At 38.1% G+C, this 24,768-nt stretch overlaps 2 protein-coding genes across 2 annotated transcripts; both read right to left on the bottom strand.

Annotated features, from left to right (window-relative positions):
- Nucleotides 1-13,002: 13,002 nt before the first annotated feature.
- Nucleotides 13,003-17,607, bottom strand: LOC136754124 (extracellular calcium-sensing receptor-like). The gene is made up of 6 exons (XM_066710454.1): nt 17,504-17,607; nt 16,330-16,621; nt 15,278-16,093; nt 14,938-15,165; nt 14,140-14,263; nt 13,003-13,916 (listed from the first exon to the last, which is right to left on the bottom strand). The coding sequence occupies exons 1-6, from the start codon at nt 17,590-17,592 to the stop codon at nt 13,003-13,005; spliced, it is 2,463 nt and encodes an 820-aa protein (XP_066566551.1). The 5' UTR covers nt 17,593-17,607.
- Nucleotides 17,608-20,310: 2,703 nt separating this feature from the next.
- LOC136754122 (extracellular calcium-sensing receptor-like) lies at nt 20,311-24,513 on the bottom strand. The gene is made up of 5 exons (XM_066710453.1): nt 24,256-24,513; nt 23,183-23,998; nt 22,842-23,069; nt 21,423-21,546; nt 20,311-21,224 (listed from the first exon to the last, which is right to left on the bottom strand). The coding sequence occupies exons 1-5, from the start codon at nt 24,511-24,513 to the stop codon at nt 20,311-20,313; spliced, it is 2,340 nt and encodes a 779-aa protein (XP_066566550.1).
- Nucleotides 24,514-24,768: the final 255 nt, after the last annotated feature.

Below are 24,768 nucleotides of genomic sequence, written 5' to 3'. Positions count from 1 at the left end.
TTTAATTTAAACAAAATTCCACAGTAGAGCGGTGTCACCCTGCATATTTATGACTTAGAACTACTGTGTAGTGCAAATAATAATAATTAACATTACTTCTCAGCCACATCTAGAAATGCATTTGGACTAAATTAGCTATTAATATTGAACTATCCAAATATTCAGTTCAAAGTCAGTTTTTCTTAGTCCATATCCTCCACTTTGGTCATTGATCTGTTTAATGTAATCAGGCCTAGTTTGTGTTTCTTTAACTGGAGGTTGCAGGTTCAATTGTCAGTATTTCTTTGGTAAAAGGGGTTTGAAATGAAGATATAAAGGATAAAGTTACAAATAAATTGATTTCACCCTTTGTATATCTTATCAGTTGAATCCCTTTCTGTGGTATGCTATTTATTAGATTACATTGAATTATTTTAAATTATTTAGATGTATTATTGTTTGACAGTGTGATCCGCTCTACATTTCTATTGTGAGTATTCCAGCTGTATACGTACTTTCAGTATTGCTTTAATGTCAACTCTTTCCCTGGAAAATGTTTTGGTGGAATCCATTAACTTCTAAGAGATGTTTGATAGTAGCGCTGTTTTCATGCAAAGTGACCAAATACCCAATGCAACTGTTTTGATTTAAATGACATGAGACATTTTCTAACTGCCCTCTAGCACGATTTCTGCCATTGAAATGTTGAGTTATGTAAATATTTCTGACTTTTTGACTTCAGGCTAGACAAAATAAAAAACACTTCGCCACAGCAAATACGACAGGCAGCGCATTTGTTACAGGTTTCCAATTCGCACAATAAAACAAAACTCAGTCCAGCAAAAGCGGTGGAGACGCTTAAAGTGGGCAAGACAGTGCGAAGGTAAAAAATGAACAGCTGATATTTTTGGGATATTTTAGAACCAGTAAAAATAAAACTGATACCCAGAAAGGCAGAAAGATAAACTTTTGCATGTGTCACTTTCTCTGCACACCACTTGTATTTATGTAATATTTTAAATACACTATCATTTATGTTGTTTGTTAGTAATACGAATGAATACTCTCATAGAAACCAGTAATAAGCAGATAAAAATATTGAAACATGCTTTAAAAAATGTATAGCTTCAGTGGTGGAGCAATGACGCCCAGTGCGTTATTATGCTCCACCGTCCACCTCTGTGAAGTTGGCACCCCATATAATTAAATAATCACCAAAACTATTCCATTCATTTGTGCTGTGTTTGTGCTGATTTGTGCCGCAAAAATGAACATTTGTGCTGGTTTGGTCTTTGAGATATTAAGCATTCTTTTTTGGGCTGTGTGACGTCATTCTCCACCCCATCTCGCTCAAATCGCTCCAAACCGGTGTCATTCGTTTGTGCTCGATTTGTGCCGGTTTGTGCCGTTAAAAGAAACCCTGTAACTATGATCGTTTCTCAAATATAACAGAACAATTTTTTTTAAGAACAGTGACTTCATTCTCCACCCCGTGTCATCCGAATCGCTCCAAACCGGTGTCATTCGTTTGTGCTCGATTTGTGCCGGTTTGTGCAATCTAAGTAATTCCCTTTACATAGAAATAACAAAATTATCTCCTGGATCTGTGACGTCAGTCATGCATTTACCCATCTTGTCCAACGCACTCATTTTCTGACTCGTTCGTTTGTGCTCACGGTGCAGGTTTCTTACCGTCGCTGTCATTTTTTTTTTTTTTTTATATTGACAGTTTGATCATTGGCAGTAACTTCAAGCCTCAAATCCAAATCACATATGCCCTGTATCTGTGCTCGTGTAGCACTTGTTTGAATTCACCTCGTGTATATTGGTACTTAATATAATGTTGTTTAAGCGTTTGCTCGATTAGTTAGTGTGTGACTTGATACAAGTGCAGCTTATGTTCACAATGGTTATTGCACTATGCAAGGACGACGATGGAATGATTGGATAGGATAAACAGTTTCATAAGAAATGGAGATAGTTGAAGCTTTTTATCTTCAAATTTGGCTCATCTCTGCTTGCAGTTCTCAGAGAAAGCTGCATAAACAGTGAAGCAAGTACAGGTGAGGTGTGTGTTTTATTATGTTTCAAATATTTTACAGTGGAGACCGCTTATACTGATCACGGTTATATTGATACACCGCTTATATGGATCAAAAAGCTTGGGACGGAATCGTTCCTATACAAATGCTATTTAAATAATTTGCTTATAGTGATCAAGTACTCCGCTTATAGTGTTCATTTGGGTCTTTTCATACATTTCAACATATGGAGAAAAATAAATAAAACGACGAACGTGATCGTTATAATGGGTCTCCACTGTACTAAAAAAGTCTAAACAAAGATTAGTCTTAATTTGATAGCTAGACAAATCTCATGCAAGTTAGTAAAAAGTTAACTTGGTTTTGGACAAAACCATGATCCAGGCATCAATTGACAAGTTTGTGAATTGACTTTTCCAGGCGGCCAAGAGCCGACATACAAAACAGAGGTATTGTTATGGCCAAATTGGCATTTGGCATTGATAGTCTACAGTTTATTTATTGTGAAACCACCGGCAAGCTGTGTCTTAACCTAGCCTAGTATTTTGAAAGTATATCAAATTCAGGTAATAGCGAAGCTTTCAGTTTCATTACTTTATATTAATGTAATAAATATATAAATGGTAATTAAATGGTTATCTGCATGAGAAATAAATAAACAATTAAGAAATCGGTTATAACGATCATCCGCTTATAGTGATCAATTTGACCCGGACTGAAGTGTAAAGCAAATTGATCGGGAACCTGTGTCACCCTTGGGACTTGCACGTTTTGTTTATGTATTATTAATTGTTTTTCATTATTTCGTTTTGAGCACTTTATTTTGGTTTGGACTACTTATTTACTTCACTATTATTTTCTTTTTTTTATTTGATTGCACGTATTCACGTTTTTAAAACCACTCGCTCTCGCTTTTATTGTATTTCCTATTTTTATTTTGAGCGCTCTTTTATCATTTATTTTGTTTCTCACGCCGCAACTCAGCCAAGTGCAGTGAGACGGACGGTAATAGAGATTTCGGGTGCCGTGTTGCTTGCGGTGGGAGCTGCTGTTCAACCTTTTGTGCTTCTCATATTGTTATGGATCTTCTACACGAGAGCAGCAGAACTTCCACAGGGCAGCAGAGCAGCCATGGGCTCGGAGGCGCACAGGCGGGAGACGACATAAGGACACCTGTCCCGAGTACCCAGCCACGGAAGTGGAGGCTGCTGCTCCGCCGGCTGTGCTGTTGCAATTATTTAGGAGCTCCTCTCACTCGACTGGTTGTTTCTTTTTTTCTCTGTTCTCCTCCTGTTGTGTTTTTGAGGTATTGCGGATGAAGACTGGATTTCTATCAAGAGGCTCGCCTACCGCTCGAGTGGAGGGAGCTCTGGTGGACGAGTTCAGTATTTCATTTGTTGTTTTAAATTCTTTTTAACCTTTGTATGAAACGCGGGAAGTAATTGTATTAAATTATTGAAACCCATCCCTTTGTACTGTTCTGCTGCAACTGGTGTGTGGACCCCTGGATAAACAAATCTTGGAAGAGGTATTTTTGTAGTTGGTTGTGGCTGTTCGGGGGTGTTGCAGTCCTGATACTCAACAGCTGAAATTCAGGTCGCTAGTGCGGCTACTTTTATAATTTTGCCTCGTCTTGCGCCCCTCCCCGGGTGACGCGTTTTAGTTCCCGGCCAAAAGTAATAGTTTGATGAAATAACGCCAACCATATGAAACCAACCTATGCTGGTTTTCTACTTGGCTGGTTTAACCTGGTTTCCCAGTCTGACCACTTGAAAAGTGTACAAACCCCTTTAAACCCAGCCGAAAGACAAGGCTGGTAGACCAGTTAAGACCAAAAAACCATCTTATGCTGTTGTAAGTTTCTTTTTCTTTTTTTCAGCACAGGATCATCTGAAATATCATTAATATCAAATAACGTGGTAATTAGTTATGTTTAAATTTCAAACTGTAATCAATATTGAAGATTAAAGTATCAAGCAGAATGCAGCTTACAGCATTGCTATTTAAAGATGGAACAAAGAACAGACAACACCCAATGCATGTGTAGTCTTTCAAATGCAAAGATGAAAAAGCTCCATTTCTTATTCCGTGCGGCTGGCTCCTGCGGTGCTGCTCAGGCTGTGAGCTACTAGACTGTTGTGGCCTGGGTTGAGGCTTCCCCTGCCTTGGCCACAGCCTGTTGGGTTGTTGGGGGCCCCATAGGCACTGCTGTGGCTGCTGTCTAGCCTGTTGGAGATATTTCTGGACGATGTCTCCTTTGCCTTCACCAACTGTTCAATAGAGAGGTCCACAGTCTCTCCAAACATCTGACCCGGGGTGATAGGAGCATCCCCCACTCTTCCTCACCTTCTGCTGACCTCTCCATCTCAATCCCCTTGGAATCCACCACACTCTCTCCTTCTTCTTCCGCAAAAAATCTAGGAGTCACCCTCGATCCTGCGCTCTCCTACACCCAGCACATCACCACACTGACACACACCTGTAGATTCTTCCTGAGCAACATACACCGAATCCATCCCTTCCTACTTGACGCAGCTGCTCATCCAGTCCCTGGTCCTCTGCCGCCTGGACTACTGCAACTCCCTCCTGGCCGGCCTGCCTGCAACTACTACCCGCCCACTCCAGTTCATCCAGAATTCTGCAGCTCGTCTGATATTCTCTCTGCCCCGTTTCGCACACGCTACTCCACTACTCCGCTCCCTCCACTGGCTCCCGATACCGGCATGCATTCAGTTCAAGACACTGACCATCACCTACCGCTGTCTCGACCACACTGCACCAAGTTACCTTCAGACACTCGTCTCTCCACACATCCCCTCCAGACTACTGTGGTCTTCCAGTGCCAGAAGACTAACTCTACCTCCTCTCCACTCTCCTTCCTCCAGAGCCCACTCCTTCTCATCCCTGGCCCCTAAATGGTGGAACGACCTTCCCACCGAAGTCAAAACAGCAGAGTCCTTGACCTCATTCCGGCACTTACTCAAGACACACCTTTTCAGACAGTACTTATAATAATTAGACCTTTTAATCCCCGTTAGATAGCACTTTTGATTGTTTTCCTCCTTGCTCCCTTTCCTGTAACCCTTGACTGTGACCCTACATCTTGACAGCACTTAGCTTTTACTGTCCAGGATGTAGGACCTCACTTACTGTAGTTGCCTGTGTAAATTGTAAGATGTAAAATGTATTATATTTTGAATTGCTATGTTTTATGTGTTTACAAATATGAGAAATGTGTACGACTTCTTCCACATGATCCCGATTACATTGCCAATAAGTATCCCAGATATTTTCAATCGTTATTTATTTTTTTATTTGTTTTTATTTTATTTTTCATTTTTATTTATTTCATTTCTTTTACCCAGAATATTCTTATAAATGCAAGTTTAGAAGTTGTTTAGTTGTGAAAGAAAGGCCTTGGTTACATCTGTGCTGATAAGCAGGGAGTCAGGTTGTCTCCTGGAATAAAAGCAATAAATCAGTGGGCCTGCGTTTATCTGAAAAAACAAAAAGCGGGGGGGGGTTAGCAAAATAGAGATACATAGCCAGGAAGAGTAAACTGAAAGTGTTTATGATGTAGAACGATGAATGCAAATAAAAAAATCAGAAACTGAAGCTAGCTAGCTTAAAACATTTGTTAGAAAAAGAAAAAGGCAAAATACAATGTAGTCTAAGCCGAATGCCAGGGAGACAAATTAAAAAGATGTCGTCAGTATTAGTGAAAGTCCTCAAGATACTGTAGGAAATTAATAGATAATAATAAATAAGGGTAGTTTGAGACACTGCAGGTCAATAAAACATGTACAACAAGACTAGTAGTATCCGAATTTACTTTGGATATAAATTAGTATGTGAAGACTCTGTATTGGAATGATGAAGAAAGTGTTTTATATTAACACTATGATATTTTATATTGATATTAGAAATAATTACATTTTGTGCAAACTTGCCAAATTTATTAGTGGGAGGCCAAATAAAGCAGTTAACGATACACCCTTTCTTAAATTATCTCACCGTTTCTGTTTTTGTATGATAAGAGAAATGGGTTTGTCCGAATGTATAGCCCATGGGTTTGTCTGTGTGTGGATTTCCTGTTTCTCCTCTCAAAGTTAAAGATGTTACCTCGTTGTTAAGAAAACCACAAGATCGTACCATTTGTATGCCTTAACAGGATCAGACATCTGCTTCTATGATGACCTCCTCCCTTGGGAAGGGCAGCCTACAAACTTTCCAGAGCCTGCATCTTTTGAAGCTTCTGATTGGATGAACGGCCACAAGATTCTACGTCATTTTTCCTATAAAGTTTGTAAACATTAAGTTCTCACTGAAGGAATTCCCTGACGTGGTGCTTCCAAGCCGGCTTGATTAAAGTTCTATTTTCTTTATCTCGACGACTTTTCCAGTATGTGTCTATTTGTATGTTTGTAAGTCTAAAGTTTGTGCAAGGTAAATGTATTTTGTATGTATTTGTTTGTATTGCATGGTCCAGAATAAGATTAAGGGAGTCAGAAATAATGAATAATAATATAATGAAAGCATTACTTTATACAGAATGCTATTTAAAAAATATATCAAATAGGTCTTACAAATAAATAAATTAATGTATGTATCAATGGTAATAATACAAATCGATCACTATAACTTTATATATATATATATATATATGTATATATGTGTATATATATATATATATATATGTATATATGTGTATATATATATATATATATATATATATATATATATATATATAATAATGCACTGCCATTTTCAGCACACGTTTCTAAGGGTAATTGAAAGAGAATGTGAAGGAAAATAAGGAATTTACTTGGTGTAAATTACTGCAATCTTTATATTTATAATTGACTGAGACAGTAATAGTAAGATTAAAGTTATGAAACTGTCTGGCAGTATACAGTTTCAGATAGTATCAGGCAAACAGATTAAATAAGCACCCACCCCCTCCCCCTCCCTGGGAAGGAGAAAGGGGGGGGCAGTGACAGTGTCTGTGCTCAGCTCCCCCGCTTGCCTGCCAGACAAGCAGCCTGAGAGGACTGAGAGAGAGAGCGAGAGAGAGTAATAGTTGCATTAATAATGATAGTAACACTGATGTTAATGCAGACGAACAAGGAAAATACTAGATGAAAACTGCATTAACAAAAAACTATTCAAAATTATATTGGGAATTGTTCCTAATGATACTATGAAAATAATTATGAAAATACGGTTATGAGAGTTTGAAAAGAAAAAACTAAATGATAATAATAAATAATTGATAAATAATGGATTAATTACTGCAATTAATCTAATTATTAACTAGATTGTCTAAAGAATATTAATTAGATCTCAGATATTTATCAATTAGATGTGAAAGAGGACAGAGATAAGCACTTTGCTTTGAAAAGTTTGGCCATTCCACACATAAACAGAGTATTTGCATTGATATGTAAAATTGATTTAGTAAGTGCAGGACATATGATGCTGCGGACGACAATTGAGTACTATACTGAAATCATTTGTGCTTATGATACATCATACTTAAGATTATTAAGAAATTGTTCTTATACTGCAAACCTTGCAAACTGTGCAGATGTCAACTACTGTATTACATGTTTTAATACGTTTTTTTTTTTTACTGCTTTCAAACAATCTGCCTAACAAGGGCCACAATTTTGTGCCCAATTTGAGGTCAAGGTGAACTCAGGAATGCACTAGATAAGGTTAAACTGCAGACTGTTGAGAGCTGCAGGCTCCCAGGGAAAGAATCCTACATGGTAGAGAAATTGCCCTATTGTGTACCTTGAATGTTATTCAATTTGAGAGAGATGAATTGTATAAGGAGGATCTCTAATGTAGTATGAACTGCACATTGTGTTTACAGATGACTAATTTATTCCATATTATGAATCTATCTGATATGCACATTATGAATTATATCTGGATGAAACTGACCCTTATTACCTAGGGCAGGATAAAAACAATCTGAGATTTGTTGTGAAAAGCTCCAGGAAATTGCAGGTTGCCACTGCACTGCACTTGGCATTCCAGGGAAATTTCCAGCAATAGGAACACTCACTTCACTGGGACAATAGTGCAGGAACTATGCAAAGTCCTGCAAGGTAAACAACATTTTCACTGCCCCTATCACTCTCAGTCAGCTGGAGCAGTGGAGAGACAAAATGGGATATTAAAGAATAAGCTGGCTAAAATATGCATACAAGCAGGGCTCAAATGTCCAGATGCCCTTCCTATAGCCAGCAAATCGCAAAACTGGTCTTTCTCCGCATGAGAATATTATGGGGTGACTTATGAGACTCTGAAGAAACCCTGTTAAATTGACAAAAACGGCAGCGCAGGAGTTGTATTGCAAAGTCCTTTATTCAGGCCAGCCCGGAAGAAGAACAGAGTGAACTTGTGTTCAAACTGCTTTCTTACAGATCTCTTCCGGGTTTTACATTTTATACAGTAGTAGTAAACAAAAGGTGAATAATGTCCAGCAGAGGGCAGTGTCCCGGATGTGCACGTGGATTCTCTACTTCATCTTCCTCCTTTGGAGTGTAGGGTTACCAAGCAGCGAGGGTGACATCACTGTTTCCTCCACAAAGCATTCTGGAATATGCAAAGGACTCGGGGAGAGAGTGGTTCAACATGTTTTGCACGTAGAACCAGACAAAGAGAAAAGTGGCAACAAGGCCAGCACAGGGCCGGAGCAGTGGCCCAAAAGGAGCAACAGGATGCATGGGTCTGCAAATAACGGGTGATGTGCTAGTAACCTCTCACCTTTTGCATATTGACACAACCAACACTAACACTTACACTGATAAAATATGACTGAGGATTCGACAGCGACGTCAAAGCCACCTGATGAGAGAGAACACCTATCTCCAGCTGTAATACCAGTTTACTAAAAGACTTGAATATATCAGGGTGTTGAGTGTGCTCACATGTGCCCCACAATGCTCTGGGAGGAATTCCCATGATCCCCGTCCCTCTCACAGTTGAAGACGTCTGTGCTAACCAAGAACAGATACAATAGAAACGTGATAAAACTGCTGACTCTGTTGATAACGTAACAGCTGAAATGGTTGCCATACGCACAAAGGTGTTACAGAATCACCAAGCCTTAGATTTGTCTCTGGTAGCAAAAGGAGGGTGTGTGCGCTCATTGGTAATGAATGTTGTACCTATATATCTGATAACTCTGAACAGATTAATGATCTTACAGATTACATTCGTAGAGAAGTAACTAAAATTCACCAGACCTCGGAGACGTCTCTGGGGAGCTGGACAAGTGGCTCCCTAGGAAACCTTGGTGCTACGACTTCTTACTGGTTTTGCGGAGACCAGGATAATACTTACTTGCCCCAGAACTGGAGTGGTTGTTGTGTTCTGGTGCTTTGAAATGCATCTATGACTATTATATCCTAGACCCATTCTGTCCGTAGGACTAAAATGGAGTAGAAACCCCAAGAGGTTCCTATTGAATTGCACCGTTCCAATGGAGGTATAAAATTTGGGGCAGGCATTCTCCCCTGGTACAGTGCAGCCTTGCACCTAATTGATGAAGTTGCTTTTGTGGTGGAAAAAAGTTTTGGAGTCAGGAGTTCTAATCAGAATCTATTACGTGCATGGGAGGAACAGCGCAACACAGAACTCAAAGGATTTTAGGCTAGCATGACACTGTTCCCCAAAAGTTTTAAGATAGAACAAAGCTTTTATACCCCCTCTGGGACATACCCTCAAGGGGTTTGACATTTTACAAACAGTGTCTGAATGGTCATTTCTAATAACTAGCAGTGATTTCATTGGCATTCTAAACTAAGCCTTCCCATCTCATCAATATTATAATCAATACTCATGAATAATAATCATTAACCTCTACATTGCCAGTTGCATTGGAAGGTACTTTGCAGATAATACATTGCAAGAAAGTAATGTGAACTGCTGATATATACCAATATAATTAAAATGTTCGCTTCTTCATGTCATCGATCACATAAAACATTCCATGTCTATTTTAAAGGTTTTAAGAGTTTTAAGTGAGTGTAAACAAGGGAAAGCTAAAAACCAGGACATGTAAACAATTTTGAGAAAATTCACGGGACACTGGGACGTTTAATTAAAACCGGGATGTATGGTCACCCTACCATTGAAGAAGTCATGAGCTATTAACTTGTCAAATGACATGGCAAAATGTTTGGTTTGTGGGCCCTGCACATGCATAGTTTTCACAATAAGCATATATCATTAGCATTTTGACTGGATTGGCACTGACTTATAAAGAGAGAAACAAGAAAAAGTAAAAAGTATTCACATGCTGAACCCTTGCGCATTTAAACCACCATCGATCCACAATCTTGGCCTGACCTTTGTGACGTATTTTTGACAGTGATTTAACTCTCTGTCCAACTCACACATATATGTGAGTGGAAGTCACAAATAAGTGAGGCTAACTCACAAATATACGAGTGGTAACTCACAAATATTCGATTTGTACTCATAATTGTCAGATTTGAACAAATTACTTTAACTTTTTGACAGTGATCTCCTCCATAAAACTCTGCTCATGATTAATCAAAAGCAAAACAGCCCCATTCTACACAGCCTGTTTGTCATTTCCCATAGTCTTAACAGTTTTGAGTGTGTGCCACAGTCAGATTAATGTGTGTGTGTGTATATATATATATATATATATATATATATATATATATATATATATACAAATATGTATATACAGTGAGGGAAAAAAGTATTTGATCCCCTGCTGATTTTGTACGTGCCCACTGACAAATAAATGATCAGTCTATCATTTTAATGGTAGACGTATTTTAACAGTGAGAGACAGAATTACAACCAAAAAATCCAGAAAAACGCATTTCAAAAAAGTTATAAATTGATTTGCATGTTAATGAGGGAAATAAGTATTTGACCCCTTCGACTTAGTACTTGGTGGCAAAACCCTTGTTGGCAATCACAGAGGTCAGACGTTTCTTGTAGTTGGCCACCAGGTTTGCACACATCTCAGGAGGGATTTTGTCCCACTCCTCTTTGCAGATCCTCTCCAAGTCATTAAGGTTTCGAGGCTGACGTTTGGCAACTCGAACCTTCAGCTCCCTCCACAGATTTTCTATGGGATTAAGGTCTGGAGACTGGCTAGGCCACTCCAGGACCTTAATGTGCTTCTTCTTGAGCCACTCCTTTGTTGCCTTGGCTGTGTGCTTTGGGTCATTGTCATGCTGGAATACCCATCCACGACCCATTTTCAATGCCCTGGCTGAGGGAAGGAGGTTCTCAACCAAGATTTGACAGTACATGGCCCCGTCCATCGTCCCTTTGATGCGGTGCAGTTGTCCTGTCCCCTTAGCAGAAAAACACCCCCAAAGCATAATGTTTCCACCTCCATGTTTGACGGTGGGGATGGTGTTCTTGGGGTCATTCCCTTCCTCCAAACACGGCGAGTTGAGTTGATGCCAAAGAGCTCGATTTTGGTCTCATCTGACCACAACACTTTCACCCAGTTCTCCTCTGAATCATTCAGATGTTCATTGGCAAACTTCAGACGGGCCTGTACATGTGCTTTCTTGAGCAGGGGGACCTTGCGGGCGCTACAGGATTTCAGTCCTTCATGGCGTAGTGTGTTACCAATTGTTTTCTTGGTGACTATGGTCCCAGCTGCCTTGAGATCATTAACAAGATCCTCCCGTGTAGCTCTGGGCTGATTCCTCATGATCTCATGATCATTAAATCTCCACAAGGTGAGAACTTGCATGGAGCCCCAGACCGAGGGAGACTGACAGTTATTTTGTGTTTCTTCCATTTGCGAATAATCGCACCAACTTTTGTCACCTTCTCACCAAGCTGCTTGGCGATGGTTTTGTAGCCCATTCCAGCCTTGTGTAGGTCTACAATCATGTCCCTGACATCCTTGGACAGCTTTTTGGTCTTGGCCATGGTGGAGAGTTTGGAATCTGATTGATTGATTGCTTCTGTGGACAGGTGTCTTTTATACAGGTACGAGAGAGTGCCTTTAAGAGAGTGCTCCTAGTCTCAGGTCTTTACCTGTATAAAAGACACCTGGGAGCCAGAAATCTTGCTGATTGATAGGGGATCAAATACGTATTTCCCTCATTAACATGCAAATCAATTTATAACTTTTTTGAAATGCGTTTTTCTGGATTTTTTTGTTGTTATTCTGTCTCTCACTGTTAAAATACGTCTACCATTAAAATGATAGACTGATCATTTATTTGTCAGTGGGCACGTACAAAATCAGCAGGGGATCAAATACTTTTTTCCCTCACTGTATATACTGTATCATCATAACCATACTAATCCACTGCTGGTTCTCCAAGGTAGACATAACTTTTGACTTCTAAGAATGACACCAGATTAAATTTAAAACATTCCAAACTTTCATACCCTTGTGATCCTGTGCATCATAGAGGTTAAAAGCATCTTACAGAAAATGAAGCCGCCAATCAGAAAAGGTTTGTAGTTATATTTTAGTGGATGGGTCAATGTTTTCATTCAATCTCAATCTTGGTCTATTTCTTAGTTTAATTCCTTGACAAAGATATTAACATATTTCAACCTCACATTAAGAGCACACTTACAGCGTGAGTGTACATCACATATTAGTTTATTGTTAAAACGGGAAAATACATTTGGTTTAATCATCTTAAACATACTGTTTGAAGGAAATAAAGAATATGTTAACATGTTTCCTATGGTTTAATAAAATATAGGGCAACCTTTCAAATAAATGGATGTTGAAGAGAAGTCCATTAATGTGTTTACATCAGTTGGTTATAATCCTCCTGTGCTACTGTGCTCTGTTGTTCTACCCTGCATGTGACTTTGTGGAAATACATTGTTGTTATTCTGCAATAATTTCTGGCCCTGCACCTGTGCTACATGTATAATTTATAATATATGTTTCAGGGTTTTTTCCACTATACCAACAAGAGATACAGAAATATCTGTTTTATAGTGATTTTGAAGGCATTTTACCCATCATGTGTTTCCTTGTGTTTAATTCAGGCTTTGCTAAAATGACATAACATTTGGGTGCAAATATACAGAAAAGCAGACCAAAACTAGAAGACAAAATGGCAAATATTTCCACAGCTACTGTATACTTCCCAGGAGAGCTGATATAAGCTGGGATAAAGGTGATCCAGACTGCACAGAATATGAGCATGCTGAATGTGATGAATTTGGCTTCATTGAAGTTATCAGGAAGATTTCGAGCCAGAAAAGCCAGCACAAAGCACATGACAGAGAGGAATCCAATATACCCTAACACAGCCCAGAATGCACCTGCAGATCCCAGGTCACACTCCAGAATGATTCTGTCTGCATAGTATTTCATGTTCTTGTTTGGAAAGGGAGGTGAAATTGTCAACCAAAGCACACAAATCAGGACCTGTATGATTGTGAAAGCAAGAACACTTAACCTCTGCTGTGTGGGCCCAAACCATTTCATAATATTATTCCCTGGCAGTGTAGCCCTGAAGGCCATTAACACCACTATTGTTTTCCCCAGAACACAAGAGATGCACAGGACAAATGTGATGCCAAATGCTGTGTGGCGCAACATACAGGACCACTCAGAGGGTTGGCCAATGAAAGTAAGAGAGCAAAGGAAGCACAGAGTTAATGAGAAGAGCAGGAGGAAACTGAGCTCAGAGTTATTGGCTTTAACAACCGGTGTATCTTTGAATTTATAGAAAATCAAAGCTATCATGACCGTTAAACAAGCTCCAGCTAAAGAGACAATACTGAGCAGTATTCCCATGATTTCTCCAAAGGTCAGAAATTCAGTTATTTTTAGTACACATTTGTCCCGTTTCTCATTTGACCAATACTCCCCTGGACACTGGATACAATCATGAGAATCTGCAAAACACACATGAATACAATAGTTAGATCATTTTGACAATCAAATCATATTAAGCCATTTTAGGTTTTATAATTAAAATTTGAGAACACTATATTGTTAATTACATATTTACACTTGTCTAGTATATTACATCAAATATAGTGTTTTTGTTCAGTGTCATTGATGATTAAAAGACACACTAGGAGCAGGTTATTCTGTTCTGAATACACTGCCAGTTACCTGTAGTGTTGCTGATCTGTCCTGCTGCACACTGTATGCAGTCATAGCAACAGACTGGCTTTCCTTTCTGAACTGCCTTTCGAGTGCCTGGGAGACAGCTCTCACTGCACACGGATCTAGGAATCTGCACAATGAAGGAAAACAGGCTTACATGGAATCACCAATTACTATTAAGCTATGTTAAGAATGGAAGAGACTTTTTGAGCATAATCAGTTACATTATTATTATTATTATTATTATTATTATTATTATTATTATTATTATTATTATTATTTCTTAGCAGACGCCCTTGTCCAGGGTGACTTACAAAATATAAGAGCAATATAAAGTGCAATAATGCAGTGCAATAGTGTTGTAGATTAGGAATACTCATTGGAAGTATAGCCTATATTAATTTATAATAATACAGCTTCTTAAACAACAGATTCTTCTATAGTTAGCTCTACAACAGTCCATTGCTTTTCCGTCCAAGCTGATAAGGTCAATGCTTATATTTACAATATTTATAAACTTGGTAATACAACAAAAACGTTTTTTAGCAGGCAGTTCAGAGCATATATTGTCTGTGACTAATTTCTATTACTTTTATTAAAAGTTATTTTATCATAACTTTTAGTTCTGCCTACTGTGTTAAGGACAAAGAAAAATCCCAAATTGATGCAGTATGTTTCTCTCTTATGCTTGTTTTTAAGGACAAAGTTTTTTTTTTTTTTTTTTTTTTCGGGCATTGCTTTGAAAATTCATCTGTGAATGCTCATTCTTTATGGATTTTCAATGATGCTTAAATAAACTCTCACCTCATGCTGACCCCCGGCCCAGACAATGTTGATGTGATTCATGACAAACTGATGACCTGCTGGCAATGAAGCATCATAGTAACCGACGATGGTAAACTGTATGCTGCTTTCATTAAGTGGCTGCCAGTTAACTAATTCATATCTCGCCACTGGGTCTCCATTGTGGTCAAAGGAGACTGTCTCTCCAGTTTTGGTTGTGAAGTTGACAGTTTTCAGATACTCAAGCACCTGTGCAAAAGGAAATGTTTATTTCACAGCAAATACATCTTCAATTTACATTAAAATGAGATATTCAGAGAATCATATATAATTCTATGAGGACAATTGTGTATTGCTTTACCTGCCATGGTTCAATTGAAATTGTTTCTTCACAGCTATGGTTTGCAGAAGGACCTTGCCCTTTTTTGCATGTGAGCAGATTGTGCAGAGAATATGCAACAGCATAGACTGATTTGTAAACATTGTTGTATACTCTCATCTCAGAATTGTCTGCATATCTGTTTTTTAACTCTCTTAAGCTTTCGGTTCCAGTGCAGGATTTTATACCCGTTGTGTTATCTTGATTTGACAGAGAACAATTCAGTGCTGTTTCCCAATACTCATTGATGAGAGCATTTCCCTGCACTTGAGATGGCTGGAGATTCATGAAAAACTCTCTTAATCCACCTATTTTTGTATTTATAATAGCAAATCCCATAGATCCAGTTAGGACTTTATGCCCTTCTACTGTTGCATAGTTTCTGGCAGTTATCCAAGCTTCACTGCCAATCCACTGCAGACCAGTAACATTGTGAAGGAATAACTCTGTTAACAGAACAGTCATCTCTCCTCTGGCCAGAAATGCTACAACAACCTTTGCAGTGCTCCTTTTTATGACATCTACACTCTTCAGAAGGTTTTCAATAGGATATGTTTCATAAATGGCTTCAGAATATTCAATACAAATCCCTAGTTCTTGGGCAGCCTCCACAAAGGTAGCCATCCCATAGTTGCCATAATCAGTGTCACTCCTGACAACCCCAACCCAGGTCCATCCAAAGTGCTTGACAAGCTGTGCCAGGGCTCTGCTTTGGTAATAGTCACTGGGGATAGTTCTGAAGAATGAGGGGAATCTAATTCTGTTACTCAGACATGCACAGGTGGCAACATGACTTATCTGTAAAGGATAGAAAATGACACATTAACAGGATTTTATAGAGATTTTTTGTATATTGTATTTGTGGGTTAATTTAAATTAATGTATTTATTTGTTTGTTTGTTTTTCTTCCATATTAGATTTAATTATTTTATGGAAGAGATTAAATTGTACTTGATTCATTTTAGTTTGTTTCAGCATTTGCTTTAATTTTCCTGTTTTCATGTTTTCATTCAGTCAAATTAGGCTTTTCTCACCACAGGAATGTGAAAAGAACCAACTGCAGTTGAGATGACAATTGCAATTGAAGATGCGGATCCTCCTATCACTGCCTGAACTGCAGCTGGTTTGGAGCAGGCTGTGTCAGAGAGAGTTTCCTCATATCCACTCATTAAAGCCATTGCTGCTCTTACAGAAAAAGACATAGCACCACAATCATTATAAATTTTATATCCAAGGGAAATGCCAGGAAGAATATCTGTGCTGTTATTTATTTCTTCAATGGCAAAAATCATTGTATGTGCCGACAGAAATTCTCCAAAGTTTAACCTAGGAAAAATATTTGCATTATATACATGTATACATACTGTATATACCCATATGACATAAAAATGTAATTCCTGCTAGAGAAATGTTTATTAAAGCAAGATTGTTACCAAAATGGGAGCACAACACAATTATCTCTGATACAGCATTATGTCCAACTAAGTGGACATGTACAAAGGCAAAAAATGTGGTTACCAGTAAAAATACAATAGCAATCCAGAACACTAATAACATTGTTATATCCATGAAGGTTTTTTGTATTGTGGATACATATGATGGGGAGTAGGACAAAATATGTCCCAGACCAGAACCAAATGTGCTGTGATTCGGTAACAGTGCACATTGGCATTCAGACACCACTGCTTTAGATTAAGAGAAGTTCAGTAAAGCTCTGCATCTCCAAAAATGTGATGTGCTTTCTAATTAACAGAGCAAAGCAATGCACAATTTGACGCCTCTGTGTCTTCTTCGAGGCACAGACCTTTGTAAAGTTTCGCATGCAGTGAAAATTTTCATAACATACCCTTCAGCAGTTAATGCAATTACAAATTGGTTATGGTTAGTTGTGTTAATTAATAAATAATGAAAAGTACTCAGCCAATTTACTATCATACATCAAAATCAATACACATCACACAAGATCTCAAGAAATCAAATCCACTATTTCAAAAAGGCCATTAGGTTCACCTGTTTGTATTCAAAAACTCTCCCCTCTCTCTCATACTTTCTCTATTCCTACCAAATTCAGACTAGCTGAAGAGCCATCATTTATTGGTAATCTTGCTTTATTGCTTTATAGTTTCTGCTTAGTATATTGTAAAAACAAATATATATATATATATATATATATATATATATATATAATTTAAAAAAAAATAAACAAACCTTTTGCATTCCAGTGGGTTTGGTTCCGTTGTAAATTGATACATTTTGTTCTCTATGTTGCTGTGGAATGCGAACACTCCACCAATCATAATGTCTCCTTTGTTAAATAAGTGTGGAAGAGCTGCTGTTCCTTGCAGCCTGCAAACAGGCAGTTCTGCTGATGTCAAAATAGCCACAGCCATCACCAGTGCTGCTGCTCGCAATAACATCCTAGAACTCATGAGGACAGCTCTTAGTGATCGAAGACAAACCACCATCACATTTTTTATATGACACAGGGGGTCTCTGGGGTTCAAACTAGTGTTTTGTAAGAAATCTCAAAGGTTTGATTTATTAATTTATAAATTTATTAATCTGCACTAATCTGCCCCTTTATTCATAATTGCAGTAATGTGAATACCTTTATTGTGTTCTCTGTGATGAAAGCAGAGTTTAATATATATTAGAAATATATATATACACTCACCTAAAGGATTATTAGGAACACCATACTAATACTGTGTTTGACCCCCTTTCGCCTTCAGAACTGCCTTCATTCTACGTGGCATTGATTCAACAAGGTGCTGAAAGCATTCTTTAGAAATGTTGGCCCATATTGATAGGATAGCATCTTGCAGTTGATGGAGATTTGTGGGATGCACATCCAGGGCACGAAGCTCCCGTTCCACTACAACCCAAAGATGCTCTATTGGGTTGAGATCTGGTGACTGTGGGGGCCAGTTTAGTACAGTGAACTCATTGTCATGTTCAAGAAACCAATTTGAAATGATTCGACCTTTGTGACATGGTGCATTATCCTGCTGGAAGTAGCCATCAGAGGATGGGTACATGGTGGTCATAAAGGGATGGACATGGTCAGAAACAATGCTCAGGTAGGCCGTGGCATTTAAACGATGCCCAATTGGCACTAAGGGGCCTAAAGTGTGCCAAGAAAACATCCCCCACACCATTACACCACCACCACCAGCCTGCACAGTGGTAACAAGGCATGATGGATCCATGTTCTCATTCTGTTTACGCCAAATTCTGACTCTACCATCTGAATGTCTCAACAGAAATCGAGACTCATCAGACCAGGCAACATTTTTCCAGTCTTCAACTGTCCAATTTTGGTGAGCTTGTGCAAATTGTAGCCTCTTTTTCCTATTTGTAGTGGAGATGAGTGGTACCCGGTGGGGTCTTCTGCTGTTGTAGCCCATCCGGCTTAAGGTTGTACGTGTTGTGGCTTCACAAATGCTTTGCTGCATACCTCGGTTGTAACGAGTGGTTATTTCAGTCAAAGTTGCTCTTCTATCAGCTTGAATCAGTCGGCCCATTGTCCTCTGACCTCTAGCATCAACAAGGCATTTTCGCCCACAGGACTGCCGCATACTGGATGTTTTTCCCTTTTCACACCATTCTTTGTAAACCCTAGAAATGGTTGTGCGTGAAAATCCCAGTAACTGAGCAGATTGTGAAATACTCAGACCGGCCCGTCTGGCACCAACAACCATGCCACGCTCAAAATTGCTTAAATCACCTTTCTTTCCCATTCAGACATTCAGTTTGGAGTTCAGGAGATTGTCTTGACCAGGACCACACCACTAAATGCATTGAAGCAACTGCCATGTGATTGGTTGGTTAGATAATTGCATTAATGAGAAATTGAACAGGTGTTCCTAATAATCCTTTAGGTGAGTGTATTTCACCTATTGGACATTTGGTCAGTTGAATCACTTGCTGTAGTATGTTATTTATTACATTATTATTTTGATTTGAGAGTGTAATCTGTAATACATTTCTATTGTGTGCATTCCAACTGTAAATGTACATTGATTAATGCTTCTACCTATTGTAACTCTTTCCCTGGAATCCACTAACTAGTGAGAGATTTGTGATAGAAATGCTGTTTCCAAGTATAAGAGTTCAGCAATATTGTATTAGTTGTGCACTTTGGGCCAAAAAAGACCAGATTTCATTGAACACCTTGAAGCTGTCAGATAATTAGCAGATTTAGGAAATGGTCATAAAAACATAAGAATTACCACTTTGGTAATTGTGAAAAATCTTCTAAATGCATACAAATCATATGCTGATCAGGTACAAACAAAACACGAATATTTAAACAGTTGAAGAAATATATGACTATTTTCAATAATAATAATAATAATTTGATGTTGATGATTATACCATATTGCACTTATGTAATGTTGTAGCTGATGTTATCAGCCTATTCTTGAATACATTAATTTTCAATTCACATTAAGACCAGACTTCCTCAATGATGAGAGAATTGTCTTAAAAAAAATAAGGCCTGAAAGGAATGTAATATAGTACAACACATTTTATTTATTGTCAGCACAGGAAGACACATTTGGTTTTCATTCTGCATTAATTTACTGTCCAAACCTCTAGCAACACAGCTGCACTGGTTATCTAAATGTGAAGACTTACATTCTGATTCTTGTTAATGTTGAAAGTCACCTTCGATGAAGGTGTCAGCCAAATGGATAATAAATAATATTACTGAGAGAAGATGATATGATAGGGAAAGTTGCAGGGAAAGATAGGGAAAGACAACCTAAAATACTTAAACTATTCCATTCAGAGGGCTTAAAAGAGCACAGCAAATGAGTGTTATAAGCAGATAAAATGACATTTGACATATTCAACCATTAGAGGAAACAATACATCACTAGACAAACTGGGGAGATTGTCAAATTGTAGTGCACTGTTTATAATATAAAATTTTGTTTGATATTTTGTAGGGTGCTTTGTCACTATACAAACAAGAGACAGAAAAATGTGGAGTGAGATATGTGGGTCTTTTATAGTGATCTTGAGGGCATTTTACCCATCAGGTGTTTCCTTGTGTTTAATTCAGGCTTTGCTAAAATGACATAACATTTGGGTGCAAATATACAGAAAAGTAAGCCAAAACCTGAAGCCAAAATGGCAAATATTTCCACAGCTACTGTATATTTTCCAGGAGAGCTGATATAAGCTGGAATAAATGTTATCCAGACAGCACAGAATATGAGCATGCTGAATGTGATGAATTTGGCTTCATTGAAGTTATCAGGAAGATTGCGAGCCAGGAAAGCCAGCACAATGCACATGGCAGAGAGGAATCCAATATACCCTAACACAGCCCAGAATGCACCTGCAGATCCCAGGTCACACTCCAGAATGATTCTGTCTGCATAGTATTTCATGTTCCTGTTGGGAAAGGGAGGTAATAATGTTAACCAAAGCACACAAATCAGGAGCTGTGTGAGTGTGAAAGCAAGAACACTTAACCTCTGCTGTGTGGGCCCAAACCATTTCATAATATTATTGCCTGGCAGTGTAGCCCTGAAGGCCATTAACACCACTATTGTTTTCCCCAGAACACAAGAGATGCACAGGACAAATGTGATGCCAAATGCTGTGTGGCGCAACATACAGGACCACTCAGAGGGCTGGCCAATGAAAGTAAGTGAGCAAAGGAAACACAGAGTTAATGAGAAGAGCAGGAGGAAACTGAGCTCAGAGTTATTGGCTTTAACAACCGGTGTATCTTTGAATTTATAGAAAATCAAAGCTATCATGATGGTTAAACAAGCTCCAGCTAAAGAGACAATACTGAGCAGTATTCCCATGATTTCTCCATAGTTCAGAAATTCAGTTATTTTTAAAACACATTTATCTCTTTTCTCATTTGACCAATATTCCTCTGGACACTGGATACAGTCATTAGAATCTGCAAGAATCACAAAACAAAAAAAGATTAGAGCCTGTTGACAGTCAAATTATATTCATACTTTAGGTTTTATGGATAACACAATATAATGATTTATTTACGCATGACATCAATTATTATTTTCTTATTCAGTGTCATTAATAAATAAAAGACACACTAGGAGCAGGTTATTCTGTTCTGAATACACTTTCCAGTTACCTGTAGTGTTGCTGATCTCTCCTGCTGCACACTGTATGCAGTCATAGCAACAGACTGGCTTTCCTTTCTGAACTGCCTTTCGAGTGCCTGGGAGACAGCTCTCACTGCACACGGATCTAGGAATCTGCACAGTGAAGGAAAAACAGGTTTACATGGAATCACCAAGGAATTCATGAACATTAGCATGTGTAAATCATACAATCTTATTTTGGCAAAAATATACACAAATTCATATACCCTGCTAATTGAGAAATTTAGGCTTGTGGTAAAGGAGTTAAAGAGACAGTTTGAAGTTCTGTGTTTTAAGATACAGGCCTGTGCTTACCAAAGCACAACAGATTACATGTCCATGTCCAAGACCCCTCCCCCCGCCACACTGACAAAATCAACAAAGCAGGATTGCCATGCCCCGCCCCTAGCACCAAATTCCAATTCAAGGTACTGTATATATTTCATAAACCAGGGCAACAAACCCAAATACAAACTACATGCTGGTAACAGAAGCCTTACACAGCTTCTTCATCAGTTTGAGAAGCCATGTTTTGTCTTACAAGAAAGACCATTAGATAAAACAACCATTGGACCATTTACACTTCACATACAATTAACATTTGGTAAGAGAATTCATCCTAATTTATCCTCCACTGACATGGGCATCAGTCCACCTCCCTTGGAATTCCAAGAACTCTCTAAGTTAACATTACTGTAAAAGAAAACCTGGCTTGATTGGTATCAAATGTAAGGTCATGCTTTGAGTGACCTGAAAATTTAATATATAGATCTAAAACGTGAAAATATAGAGAGTTAGAAACTCTAGTAAAAACTCAAGTATTAGAGAGATCTCTCTCTCACTCTCTCTTTTAATTTTATCCACCCAGCTTTTCTCTATCCAATCTTTGCCATTACATGTTGTCCATTTACATTTTTAATAAACATATATCTTTTATAAAATGAAACAGCCTCAAGGTGAATTCATGCAGATCAACCTCACCACTAATCTGAATTTGTATTAGTAAGGTATTGTGGTAGCTTGTGTATCAACGTGGTCTCGTTTTCAGAGGACTTGATTCAGCATTTTGTAGTCACAGAAGGAAGGTCGAACGATCGGGCAAAACAGGTTAACAAGGAAGATCCGGAGACGTAATACGAAGAGAAGGCTTGGGTCGATATACAGGTTAACAGATTATTTCAAGAAATGACTTCTCAGAAATGCTGTGGCAAGGCAAGGTAAGACTTTGCATCTTGTGAGGGGAGCAAAGGAGTATATATATATATATATATATATATATATATATATATATATATATATAAGGTTTGATGAGTGGATGAAACAGGAGAAAGGTGGAGAGAGTAAACGGAAAATTAATCTGTAAATGCTCATTCCTTATGGATTGCACTGATGCTTAAATAAACTCTCACCTCATGCTGACCGCCGGCCCAGACAATGTTGATGTGATTCATGACAAACTGACTTCCTGTTGGCAGTGAAGCATCATAATAACCGATAATGGTAAACTGTATGCTGCTTTCATTATCTTGTTGCCAGTTCACTAATTCATATCTCGCCACTGGGTCTCCATTTTGGTCAAAGGAGACCTTCTCTCCAGTATTGGATGTGAAGTTGACAGTTTTCACATATTCAAGCACCTGTGCAAAAATGAAATGTTTATTTCACAAGAAACAAATCTTTCGTTCACATTAAAATGAGATATACATTGAATTATAAATGATTCTCTGAGGACAACAGATTATTGCTTTACCTGCCATGGTTCAATTGAAATTGTTTCTGCACAACTATGGTTTTCAAAAGGACCTTGCCCTTTTTTGCATGTAATCATATTGTGCAGAGAATATGCAACAGCATAGACTGATTTGTAAACATTGTTGTATATTCTCATCTCAGATTTGTCTACATATCTGTTTTTTAACTCCCTTAAGCGCTCAGATCCAGTGCAGGGCTTTAAACCATTTGTGTTATCTTGATTTGACAGAGAACAATTCAGCGCTGTTTCCCAGTATTCATTTATGAGAGCATTTCCCTGCACTTGAGGTGGCTGGAGATTAATTAAAAACTCAGTTAATCCATATAGTTGTGCATTAATGATAGCAAATCCCATAGATCCAGTTAGGACTTTATGCCCTTCTGCTGTTGCAAAGTTTCTGGCAGTTATCCAAGCTTCACTGCCAATCCACTGCAGACCAGTAACATTGTGAAGGAATAACTCTGTTAACAGAACAGTCATCTCTCCTATGGCCAGAAATGCTAGAACAACCTTAGCAGTGCTCCTTTTTATGACATCTACAGTTTTAAGAAGGTTTTCTTTAGGATATGTTTCATAAATGGCTTCTGAATATTCAATACAAATGCCCAGTTGTTGGGCAGCTTCCACAAAGGTAGCTATCCCATTGTTTCCATAATCAGTGTCACTCCTGACAACCCCAACCCAGGTCCATCCAAAGTGCTTGACAAGCTGTGCCAGGGCTCTGCTTTGGTAATAGTCACTGGGGATAGTTCTGAAGAATGAGGGGAATCTCATTCTGTTACTCAGACACGCACAGGTGGCAACATGACTTATCTGTTAAGGACAGAGAATAACAAATTACTTGAAAAGTAATTGTTGTTTTTTCACAATTGTGTTATTTGTGGATTAGTTTAAATATTCTGAATTAAAATTATTAGGAAAGATTAAAGTGTGTTTGACTTGTGTTATATATATATATATTATAAATTACAGTAAATACGCTATATATATATATATATATATATATATATATATATATATATATATATATAGCGCATTTACTGTAATTTTCCATAATATGCTATTCTTACCACAGGAATGCGAAAAGAGCCAACAGCTGATGAAATGGCAATTGCGCTTAATGATCCGGATCCTCCAATCACTGCCTGAACTGCAGCTGGTTTGGAGCAGGCTGTGTCAGAGAGAGTTTCCTCATATCCATTCATTAATGCCATGGCTGTTCTTACAGCCACAGGTATTGAGCCACAATCGTCATAGATTTTATAACCCAGAGAAATGCCTGGAAGAATATCAGTGCTGTTATTTATTTCTTCAATGGCAAATATCATTGTATGTGCTGACATAAACTCTCCAAAGTTTAACCTAGGAAAAATATTTGACAAAAATATATGACAGTTACAATTTGTTGCAATATCAATGTATCTCCAGTAGCAGGACTTCCACAACATGAATGTGAATACCACAAATGTATGCATACAAACCAGACACCCATGGAATGCTTCAAATGATAAAAATGTAATTACCCATATATATATTTTTTAATGTAATTACTAATTGGTTAATGGTCAGTTTTGTTATTTGTT

Source organism: Amia ocellicauda, chromosome 7 (genome assembly GCF_036373705.1).
Source record: "Amia ocellicauda isolate fAmiCal2 chromosome 7, fAmiCal2.hap1, whole genome shotgun sequence".
NCBI lineage: Eukaryota > Metazoa > Chordata > Actinopteri > Amiiformes > Amiidae > Amia > Amia ocellicauda.
This window is presented reverse-complemented; position numbering and strand designations above follow the sequence as displayed.